This window comes from Garra rufa, chromosome 25, assembly GCF_049309525.1.
Source record: "Garra rufa chromosome 25, GarRuf1.0, whole genome shotgun sequence".
NCBI lineage: Eukaryota > Metazoa > Chordata > Actinopteri > Cypriniformes > Cyprinidae > Garra > Garra rufa.
In genome coordinates, this window is record NC_133385.1 from 19252029 (window position 1) to 19264404 (window position 12376).

Below are 12376 nucleotides of genomic sequence, written 5' to 3' on the forward strand. Positions count from 1 at the left end.
ATGATTTTATATATATTAAGCTTACTGACATTTTAAATATTATTGTGGGTTCAACAGATAATGAAAGGATCTTAGTAAATGAATAAGATTTGGTTGTGGGACAGCACCAGTTCTGTAGCAAGGCCTATATAGGTAGATAGCTGTGTATATATAGGTTGAGCAACAGACTATTATAAAACTAGACCTTTGAGCTTATTACTCATAGTCATGCAACCTGAAAGTTCACTCTTATCTGGCGCTGAAAAAACAAATATGTTGTAAAGTGTGGCCTTATAAAGACCGCACATTTAATCAAAGACAAAAGAATATAATTCTTACAAAATAATTACTGATGTATACTTTATATCTACTAATCAATAGCAGATCATGTTTACAGTACTACTGGAATCATTTGAAATGTTTGGACCTTCAGACCACGTTCACACCGGATGCGACAGCTAAAGTCTGTCTACACTGGCCGCGACAAGCGAGCCTTGCAAACCATTTGAACTTTGTGTCAGTGTGTCATAAATAGTATGAGGTATCAGTTTACTGTTGAGATTTGTCTTGTTGCGTCACGCTGCATCGCATCCAGTGTAGACAGCAGCGATTATAATAGGTTCTACTCGCTTCAGGTGTAGACGCGGTGTCAGTTTCATTCAGAAGCAGTGATTCACCACATTAATAATACAACTATGGTCCTAAGCAAAAACAATACAGCATTTAGAAGTTGATTACGTTTTCATGCCTGAGTTTAAAGTGCTTTAAATATAAGTTCAACTGTCATGTTCCAGAAGTAAAGCTCTGTTCATTTTCTCTATAATGAAATAGATTTTGAACCATGACTTGTTAAGTTTACATTATTTTTTATTTTTTTATTATTTATTTGGGGTGGGAAACTACATTACCCATAATGCTTTGTGGAAAATGCCACCAATTAGAGAATCACGGTGAGCAAATAACACCAAAAGAGCTCTGCAGGGAACCATATTTTGGTAAGAAACTTTAAATATATTGTTTCTGTAAATTTAATCAACCTTTAAATTAATAGCTTAATAATTCCCCATTGTTTTTAATTAGATTGTCATTCACAGTTCTTCATGGGATAGTAGTTTTTTTCCTTCAGTCAAGTGCTGGACCTTTGTGTTTTTGTCCACTTTTCAAATACTGTTTTGCTCTTGAAGGTTTTGCTCATGGCTTCTAATGTTTTAAAGTCCGTGTAAAGGCAATTCAGAGAATTATTAGAGATAGGGTAACCATATGTACCATTTTTACTGGACCCATCTGGGCCAGGATTTCTATATTGCCTAAAATATCCAGGATTTGGCTGTTTGCAGACTGATTGTTGTATGACATCCGTGAAAGCTATAGAAAACAGACGGCTCCTTGTGCTTTTGATTAGCTCTCACAGTGCTTACAATGATCGGTCTGTGCAGCACGTTTCAAGTGGAATAAATGAACGAACACATATCTAACATGTACACTTATTTGCATCGCTTTGGCCATTCTCTGTAGTTCCCACCTTCTCACGTGCCACGATTGGTTAATTATGTACAATGCCTGCACGCTATTGGTCAAACTACTTATCGATCATTACCTTCAGCAGGTATAAAAACAGGAAGACAAAGCTAAATACATCCATTCAGGTTGTAATTGACAGTTTTAAGAGGCAGCGGCTTCCCTACAAGTGTTTACTAGCATTTGAGAGCAGAAAAAATACTAATTCTGTGTTTGCAAATAGTGATGACGTTTACTTGTGGGCGGAGCCTATCTAGGCAGAAAATTACAGTTTTCACGTAGCAGTCTGCCATTGAATAAAATAATAAAAAAAGGTTTTATCCCACACTTTTTTCCTCAGAATTGAGAAACTCGCTATTGCTGAGTTAAATCGAGTTATGAAATCCGAACTAGACATAAACTTGCATTTGCAAGAAAACTGTCATAATTGTGAGGTAAATGTTATGAAAATGTTATAGGTTTAAAGGAGTAGTTCACTTCCAGAACAAAAATTTACAGATAATGTACTCAACCCATTATTATCCAAGATATTCATGTCTTTCTTTCTTCGGTCGTAAAGAAATGATGTTTTTCCATTTTAGGAATTATCTCCATATAGTGGACTTTTATGGTGCCTGCGAGTTTGAACTGCTAAGTAGGTCAAATGGCCTTTACAAAAAAAAAAAGTTAAAACAGCGATGTAAGATGATTTTGAAGTTGGAGGAGAAAATGGGATTTTTTCGACATACCCTAAATGCATTGACTCCGATTACACAGAGTACACATGTACATGGCAAAACTAGACAAGACGAGCATTTGAGGATGAAATGTATATAGATTTTTAGAAAATGACCGATTGTTTCGGTAGATGAGACCTTTATTCCTAGGCTGGATTGTTTAGAGCCCTTTGAAGCTGCATTTAAACTGTATTTTGGAAGTTTAAACTCTGGGCACCATTGAAGTCCACTATATGGAGAAATATCCTGAAAAGTTTTCCTCAAAAAACATAATTTCTTTGCGACTGAAGAAAGAAAGACATGAACATCTTTGATGACAAGGGGGTGAGTACATTATCTTTACTGCTCCTTTAAATAGCATTTCATTCTGTAACTGTGAGGCTAATACAATATGTCCGCTATGTTACCACCTCCACTTGTTAGCAGTGTTTTTCTGCCACCACAATGCGTGCGCAGCTGCAAGTTACGTAACTGTGACATCTACATCAAATTGGTCTATACTGCTTATTCTTTTCAAGATTTTGATACCTTATTTTATTGCTATTTTTTTATCATTTAAATTTTAAAAAATATATTTTTTTTGTAATGTGACTATTTAATATTGCTTAACACAGACTTTAAAACTTTTTTTTAAATTCCTATGGAAGCAATGAACAGAAAATTTACTTCTGGCAGCAACGCTGACAGACACTAACACACTATTACAGATTCATAGTACCATAGTAAAATCTGCACCGTTGGCGAAGCGACACTGGACTTTCTCGAGGAAGGGCAGCCGAGACTGGAGGAGGTCCACCTGGTGCACGGTTATGTCCTTACACATGGACACATCGAGGGTCCGGAGTCTGTCGCAGTGCAGCGCAATTATAGAAAGAGTTCTGCAGGAACATATTAAGCGTGTTAAAGGAGAAGTTTAACTTTCAATTTTTTTAATTTCCAGAACAAAAATGTACAGATAATTTTCTCACCCCCTTATCATCCAAGATGTTCATGTCTTTCGTTCTCCAGTCGTAAAGAAATTATGTTTTTTGAGGAAAACGTTTCAGGATTTCTCTGCATATAGTGGACTTCTATGGTGCCCATGAGTTTGAACTTCCAAAATGCAGTTTCAATGCAGCTTCAAAGGGCTCTAAATGATCCCAGCCGAGGAAGAAGGGTCTCATCTAACAAAACGATTGGCTATTTTCTAAAAAAAAATTACAATTTGTATACTTTTTAACCTTAAATGCTGGTCTTGTCTAGCTCTGCGTGTACACTGTGTATTCTGGTTCGAGACAAATGTCGAAGAACTCCCATCTCATTTTCTACTCCAACTTCAATCGTCCTACATCGCTGTTTTACCTTTTTTATTGCAAAGAGTGTTTGAAGTTCACTTTGTAAACACTGGGTTGGTACTTCTGCAGCGATGTAGGGTGATTTTGAAGTTGGAGGAGAAAATGAGATGGGAGTTTTTCGACCTACCCTGTCTTGAACCAGAATACACAGAGCTAGACAAGATGAGCATTTGAGGTTAAAAGTATAGAAAATAACCAATCATTTAGCTAGCTTCCACGGCTGGGATTGTTTAGAGCATTTTGAAGCAGCATTTGAACTGCATTTTTTAAGTTCAAACTCAAGGGCAATGCCTTTACGAAGGCAAGAAAGAAAGACATGAAATGATGAAAAGGAGGTGAGTAATTTATCTCTGGAAGTGAACTTCTCCTGTAAGTTTGTTAAGTACAAAAACATGGATGACACGATGACGTCACTTACTCATTAGTAATCGCGTCACAGCAGGCCAGGAACAGATGCTGCAGTCTGTGGAGGAGCGGAAGGGCCCGTGCCATGCCCTGGTCACTGATCTGGGGACAGTAGCTGAGTGTCAGGCTGGTGAGGCTGCGGCAGTGAAGAGCAACTGATACCAAGCTGTCATCGCTGATTTCAGGCAGCACAGAAAGTGAGAGACGCTGCAGATCTGGGAAACGGAGTACCTGAGGTAGCCAGGAACATTTTAACATCATATCCTGTTGTTATTATTTGAACGTGCATGTTTTAGTCACTGAGGTACCGACCTGTGTGATACTGGTGTCAGTTAACTTGGAACAGGCCGATAGGTCCAGCTCCTGAAGACCCCTGAGAGCCAAAAGCGACGCTCCTTCTTGATCCCTAAATGCTCCGAGGTCCTCCTCTGTCACGAGACGTGGCTTCTCCTGGAAGGGCAGACTGGGAGGCTGAAAAAACCCCATGTTTCCAAACGTCCTAGTAAAGCTTGGGCCTTTATCCTCCTTTACATTTGGAACATTTATGAGTGAACTGTGTGCAATGATTATTAAAATGTTACATTAGCTAAAAAAATTAATAGAAATAGGGCAATCCCACCTCTTTGTCTCTTGGTTCACAATCTTTTGTGGGCTCCACCATCCCCAGCAGCCCCCAGTCAGAGATCTCCTTGCACCAGCCGAGCCGCAGCACCACCAGCGCAGGCAGGTACGTTGCGATGGCGCGAACACTCAGGTCAGTGAGGTAGACGCAGGAAGTGAGGTCCAGCTCTCTCAGGTTATGACCGAGCAGCTGCGTCAGGGAGAACATGACTGCATCCTGTTTGAGGACACAGGGTGTATAAGCTAACAATTATTTTGATTAGATTTAGATTTTGATAATATTTTATTAAAAACAAATGATCATTTACATATAATTATAAGTTGGCAAAGTATTTAAACAAGATGAATATTTTTGATACATACATAAAAAATAAAACACTAAAAACTTTAAGTAAATTTAGGCATCACAACATTATAATTTACAGACTGAAAATTGATATTCATTCTGAGATATCTGGCAAGTATGATAATTATTTATATATAATAAAAAATGGAAATGATAAAAAAAATATATACTATACATATTTTTAATAATAATTAAGAAAAAAAAATAGTTTTACTTGTCAATTTAGGCATCACAACATTAAAATATTAGAAATTAATTTTTTTCCAACGCAAAATATCAAAACTAAAATTGTGTGATTTTCACCCTAAATTTGAGTCATCACATTTTCACATTTTTGGCATCACATTTTAATTTACAGTATAAAAAAATGCATATTCATTCTGAGATTTTTTTTATCAAAAATATTGTATAATATATTCAACATGTATATATAAGTACAACATGCTAATAATTATTTATATATAATTAAAACTTAAATTATAAAAAATATATATTATACATATTTTTAATAATAAACGAAAAATAAAAACAAAATTATTTGACAATTTAGGCATCCCAACATTATAATTGACAAAATTAAAAATGGGCATTAGTTTAATTTTTTTAAAATACGAATTATGAAAACTAAAATTATATGATATATTCACCCTAAATTTTAGCCAGCATAATAATCTAATAATTATTTTTGTAATTATTATATTATTTTGCTCATTACAAATTATATTATTTTTTTATATTATCATGTGTACATTTTCATATTTTAAACTATAAGAAAATATAATTAATAAAATATTACAAATATTTTTGTTAATACAGACAAAAAATAAAGCACTAAAAACTAAATTAAACAGTTTTCTGTGGATTTAGGAATCACATTATAATTTAAGTATCAAAAATGGATATTCATTCTGAGATATTTTTTTATCTAAAATATTGTATAATATTACTTCACATTCTGGCAAGAACAACATGCGAAAATTACTTTTATATATTTTGTTTTATTTGCCAATTTAGGCATCAAAACATAAAAAACATAAATTAAAAATGGACATTAATTTAAACTTTTTTAAAACACAAAATATCAAAACTAAAATTGTATGATATATTCACCGTAAATTTGAGCCAATATAACAGTCAGATACTTATTTTAGTAATTTTAACACTATTTCATTAATTACAAATTATACTAGAATTATAATATTGTCATGTGTATATTTCTATATTTTAAATAAGAAAACATTATGAATAATATATAACAAATAATTTTGTTAATATATACATAAAAAATAAACCACTTAAAACTAAATTAAATAGTTTTCTTTGGATTTAGGCATCACATTTTAATTTACAGTATCAAAAATAGATAATCATTTTGAAATTTGTTAAAGAAATTTGAAATTTGTTTTTGAATATTAGCTTTAAATGAGAGTTGATGGCAAAGGTAATCTAAATGTAAAGGTAGAGAATATGACCAAGAACAATTAAATATCTAATATAATTTCATTCAATAGTATAACAAAAATCTCTTATACTGGCTGATAACTGACATAATAAAGAAAATTTATGTATACATGCCATTCAGCACTTTTGCCTCACCCTTATGTATGTGCAGTTTCTCAGGCTGAGGGTCTCCAGCTGTGCTCTGGGCTGTGGAGAGGACAATCCCTTCACCAGGTCTCCACCGCAGACATGCAAACACTCCGACAGATCCAGACTCCTCAAGCACGGCAGGGTCATCAGCTCGGCCAGGCCTTTATCCGTAATCTTCCAGTCCTGTGAGAGAGACAGCGACCGCAGCTCCTTCAGCTCAGTGGCCACAGCCAGCACCGTTCTACTGGTTAACTCAGTACACGCGCTCAAGTCCAGCGTCCTCAGACCGTTCTGGTGCTTGCAGAGGATTTCCACGGAGTAGTCCGTCAGCTCTTTACAACCGCGTAGACTCAGTGCCTCCAGACGCAGGCCGGGCACCCGAGCTATGGAGCGGAGCGACTCGGGAGTGATGCTGGTGCGACTCAGATCCAGGCTGTGGAGCGTGGAGGCCTGCTTCTGCAAGAGACTCAAGAGGTTACGGAGAGAAACCAGAGCAGAAGAGCCAAACCCAACCGGGCAACCTCGGTATGGATCGAACTCGAAAGCGATGTGACATCCAGCCAGAGACAGATGGCGTAACCTGGGCGTGCAACTCGTCAGGCGGTTAAAAGAAAGGTCTGAGAGGTAGCGCAGATCAGACAGGTCTAGTTCCTCCAGGTTCCTCAAAGCGTTCTGGACCTATTATTGCACAAAGATTACATGATATTAGATAATGTTAGGTAATAAGATGGTGCTGCTGCAAAGCAAGTACAAGTACTTGCTACTGCCAATATATACACGAATATGGTGCTGTGAGTATTTAAGACATACTGCCGCAGCACAAATAGCATATATGATAACTCATAGCAGATCTGTACAGGTAGAGCTGGGGAAGTGGATGGTTTCAGAGGAACTCTGAAAGCGTGCTACAAAATGCTCTAGTGAATGCTAACCAGCCATTTAAATGTGAAGCAGCAAGCTCATTGGCTGTTTATGCAAAATGAACCGATCAGCTTGTGCCAAAAAAAATTTCTACTTGGCTGTTTTCAGCATTATAATAATCATAATAATAATAATCATAATAATAATAAATGTTTTTTGAGCAGCAAATCAGAATATTAGAATGATTTCTGAAGGATCATGTGACTGGGGTAATGATGCTTAAAATTCAGCCTTGAAATCACAGGAATAAATTATTATTTATTCCTACATTAAAATATATTCAAATAGAAAACAGTTATTTAAAATAGTTAAAATATTGTAAAATTTTACTGTTTTTTTTTATAAAAAAATTCAGGCTTGGTAAGCAGAAGAGACTTTTGACTGGTAGTGTATATATTATAAATTATATATTATTATATTATAAATTTAATATTTTTAGTACACAGTATAGAAATTGGACATTCTATTTTGAGTGGGTTGGAAAATTTGGTGGAAAATCTTCAGAAAATTTCCAAAACTTCCAGAAAGTTTGGTAACTTTCTAAAAATTTAGGGAATTGTCTGACAATTTTGGAAAGTTTCCAGAAATGTTCTACCCGCTTTGCAACAGCAATTCTAAGATAATTTCTTAAAGGTGTAACCTGTCGACGGTGCTCCTCTCTAGACAAAAATGCTCCAGACATAAAGAGGCTGTCCAGCCCCTGGAGGTCCAGTTTGCGGAGGCCGATCAGATGTGGTAGGAGGCCGAGCAGCGAGGCCTCTGTGATGCTGCTGCCAGGAAGAGACAAACTGTCCAAGCGAGGGCCGAGGTGAAGCCCCACCTCCATCAGTACTTGTCTTGACAGGCTGGATCCATCAAGATGACTGATGACTAAGCCAAAGTGAGGGCGTCTTGCAAGTGCACGGATAAAGTCCAGTGAAGATGTGGAAACAGGAAACTTGAAGGTGACATTTTTCTGGAATGGAAATTTAAACAATTATGGAAGTGGGCTAAACAGTTTTAGATCATGTAAATGTTTAAATAAAAATAAGGAAAACCTGAAACTGGTGGTCTTGGCATGCATTGTACCAACTCTTACAGACCAGTGATGCTTCCTTTCGATCGGTTACATGAAGGAAACTCAATATGTAGGAAATTATCTGGAGCAGAAAGGAGAAAAGTCACAGGTTATGCTCTCCTTGGCAAGTATTAAGACAAGAGTAAACTACATAATCAAGGTTGGGGCAATATATACAATCAAGCCTGAAATTATTCATACCTCTGGCAAATTCTGACTTAAAGTTACTTTTATTCAACCAGCAAGTTTTTTATGACCGGAAATGACACATAAGAGGCATCCTTGTGGAAAAAAATATTTCTCAGCTTTTATTTATATTTGAACAAAAAGTGCCATGTCCAAAATTATTCATACCCTTTGCAAACTGTCACTGTCTATGGGAAAATCCAAAGTTCTATACCATTCCAAATAGTCCAAGCTGTTCTAAAGCATCCTAATTACCCTGATTCATTGGGAACAGCTGTTTTAATCAACTTAACAGGTGAAAAACATTTAGACCATATCTAAATGTTTTGAAGTTCCAGTGGCTACAGTGCAAAGTATTATTAAAAAATACAAGACGTTCCGCACTGTGAAAAATCTCAGAGGATGTGGTCGGAAGCCAAAAGTGACACCTGTGCTATCCAGGAGGATAGTGAGAGAGGTAAAAAAAAGAATCACCACCAAGACCATCCTGATGAATCTGGGCTCTGCTGGTGGCAACATCTCAAGGCAGACAGTCCACAGACACTGCACACCGCTGAGTTCAACAGACGCAGACCAAGGAGGACACCACTTCTCCAGATAAGGCACACAAAAGCCCGCTTGGCCTTTGCAAATGCTCATCTGGACAAGGAAGAAGACTTCTGGTCTTCTGTTTTATGGTCAGATGAAACAAAAATTAAATTGTTTGGCCACAATGATGTAGCCTTCATTTGGGGTAAAAAAAGGAGAAGCCTTCAACCCTAAGAACACCATCCAAACTGTCAAACATGTTGGTGGGAACCTAATGTTTTGGGGGTGTTTTTCAGCCGGTGGAGCAGGGAACCTAATTACAGTAAACGGCACCATGAAAAAGGAGCAATACATCAAAATTCTCAACAACAACATCAGGCAGTCTGCAGAGAAACTTGACCTAGGGCACCAGTGGACATTTCAGCACAACGACCCAAAACACACAGCAAAAGTGGTGATGAAATGGTTAGCAGACAAAAACATTAATATTTTGCAGTGGCCCAGCCAGAGTCCTGACTTAAATCCAATTGAGAATCTGTGGAGGGAGCTAAAGATCAGGGTGATGCAAGGAGACCCTCCAACCTGAAAGAGTTGGAGCTCATTGCTAAAGATGAATGGGCAAAAATGCCACTGGAAACATGCAAAAAGCTGGTCAGCAATTATAGGAAGTTTTATTGCTGTAATAGCCAATAAAGGCTTTTCTATTGATTATTGAGAAGGGTATGAATAATTTTGGACATGCCACTTTTTGTTCAAATGTAAATAAAAGATGAGTAATAATTTTTTCCACAATGATGCCTCTTGTACATCGTCTTATCTTCTGGGAGACTTTTGAATAAAAGTAACTTTAAGTAAGAATTTACCAGGGATATGAATAATTTCGGGCTTCACTGAATATATATATATATATATATATATATATATATATATATATATGGGTGTGTTTAAATAATAATATTACACATTTAACAATATTCAAAATGTATTAACGTCAACATACACACAATTTTAGCTTCAAAGCCCATAATAGGCTGTTTAAAGGCAGGTTTTGTTGTGACAACTTGCCCCATATACAGAAAATGACTTTGAAAAACGAACAAATACTGAGACATATTAACTGGGGTAAAAAAAAGAAAAAAGAAAAAGTGGGACAGTTTCATTCTTCATATCTATTAATGCTATTAACATGCTACAGTGTCAAAAACATCCTGGTCATCCTGTCCTATGATTAAAGTAACGTTACAATGTAAAGTAAATGTATAGACGTCAATAGGGACTCACCTCAGTAGGTAGATGTGGACTCTCCATGACTATGAGCTCACTTCAGGCATTTGGTCTTATTTATTGTCATTAATATCAATTTAATATCAATATTAAATCGTTGACACAGATTAAAGTTGTTTATCATTCAATCGCTTCAGGGACTGGCAGGTCGTGGACTGTCAACTTCATGAACACGGGACCATCTGATAACACCCTCCTGTTTTTCCTCCTACGCAGTTTTAAGGGATGAACCGAATCGTAAGATTATCCACACTAAATTCTGCCAGTTCCTAAAACCTCCAGAAATGTTAGTTCATCAACAAGCGAGCAAGAAAACATTTTAAAACAGAAAATAATACAGAACGGACACAGGAAGAGCGGTGGACATCACGTGCAAGCGCGCAAAGTTTTCTGGGAAACGTAGTTTAATGAAAGGCGGACTCTGACTTTGGATTTGCCGAAAGATGGCGCTGTATTTCATTTAAACATATGATTTAAACGTAATATGAGGACATAAAAATGAGCCATACATCTACCAGTCGAATGTTTTTGGACAGTAAGATTTTTTGTTTTTTAAATAAGTCTCTTCTGCTCACAAAACCTGCATTTATTTGATCCAAAGTACAGCAAAAACAGTAAAACTTTTAAATATTTTTACTATTCAAGTATTTAACTGTTTTCTATTTGAATATATTTTAAAATGTAATTTACTCCTGTGATCAGTGCTAAATTTTCAGCATCATTACTCCAGTCTTTAGTGTCACATGATCTTTTAGAAATCATTTAGAATTTTTTTAAAATTCATTTATTATTATTTATTATCAGTATTTAAAATGGTTGAGTAATTTTTTACAGGATTCTTTGAATAGAAAGATCTAAAAGGTCAGCATTTATTATAGAGGAAATTATAGAAATTAATACTTTTATTTAGCAAGGATGCTTTAAATTTATCAAAAGTGATGGTAAAGACATGTTACAAAAGAAGTCCATTTCAGATAAACGCTGTTCTTCTGAACTTTCTATTCGTCAAAGAAACCTGAAAAAATTCTACTCAGTTGTTTTCAACATACTAATAATAATTATAGCAAACCAGATATTAGAATAAATTTTGAAGGATCATGTAACTGAAGTATTGATGCTAAAAATTCAGCTTGAAATCACATGAATAAATTACATTTTAAAATATATTCAAATAGAAAACAGTTATTTTAAATAGTAAAAATATTTCAAAATGTTAGTTTTGGCTGTATTTGGATCAAATAAATGCAGGCTTGGTGAGCAGAAGAGACTTCTTTAAAAAACATTGTAAATATACACAAATAAGTTATGTATAATATATAACTTAATAATAAAATATAATATATTGTATTATAATATAATATAAAAGCAAACATCATTAGGCCTATATTTAAAGTAATATATAAAATTATTAATAACAATATATAGTATATAGATATTCACGTCTTTCTTGCATTTGAAAGGAAATTATGTTTTTTGAGGAAAACATTTCAGGATTTCTCTCCATATAATGGACTTCTATGGTGCCCCAGAGTTTAAACTTCCAAAATGCAGCTTCAAATGGCTCTAAATGATCACAGCTGAGGAAAGAAGGGTCTTATCTAGCAAAACGATTAGTTAATTTAAAAAAAAATACAATTTATATACTTTTTAACCTTAAACACTCATCTTGTCTAGCTCTGTGTGTACTCTGTGTAGAGATTAAAAAGTAAATAAATTGTAAATGTTTTTAGAAAATAACCGATCGTTTCACTAGATAAGACCCTTCTTCCTCAACTGGGATCATTAGGGCCCTTTGAAGCGGCATTTAAACTGCATTTTGGAAGTTCAAACTTGGGGGCACCATAGAAGTCCATTATATGGAGAGAAATCCTGAAATGTTTTCTTCAGAAAC

At 35.4% G+C, this 12376-nt stretch overlaps 1 protein-coding gene across 2 annotated transcripts; it reads right to left on the bottom strand.

The window, feature by feature from the left end:
- Positions 1 to 325: 325 nt before the first annotated feature.
- fbxl9 (F-box and leucine rich repeat protein) lies at positions 326 to 10815 on the bottom strand. 2 transcript variants are annotated; one of them, XM_073831862.1, is made up of 8 exons: positions 10483 to 10815; positions 8468 to 8569; positions 8071 to 8385; positions 6516 to 7187; positions 4572 to 4790; positions 4265 to 4402; positions 3966 to 4183; positions 326 to 3091 (listed from the first exon to the last, which is right to left on the bottom strand). In XM_073831862.1, exons 1-8 carry the CDS (start codon positions 10507 to 10509, stop codon positions 2923 to 2925), a joined length of 1860 nt encoding a protein of 619 aa, XP_073687963.1. In that variant the 5' UTR covers positions 10510 to 10815; the 3' UTR covers positions 326 to 2922. The 2 variants fall into 2 exon arrangements, with proteins under 2 accessions (XP_073687963.1, XP_073687962.1); XM_073831861.1 differs by having other exon boundaries at positions 4265 to 4477.
- Between the last annotated feature and the right edge of the window lie 1561 nt (positions 10816 to 12376).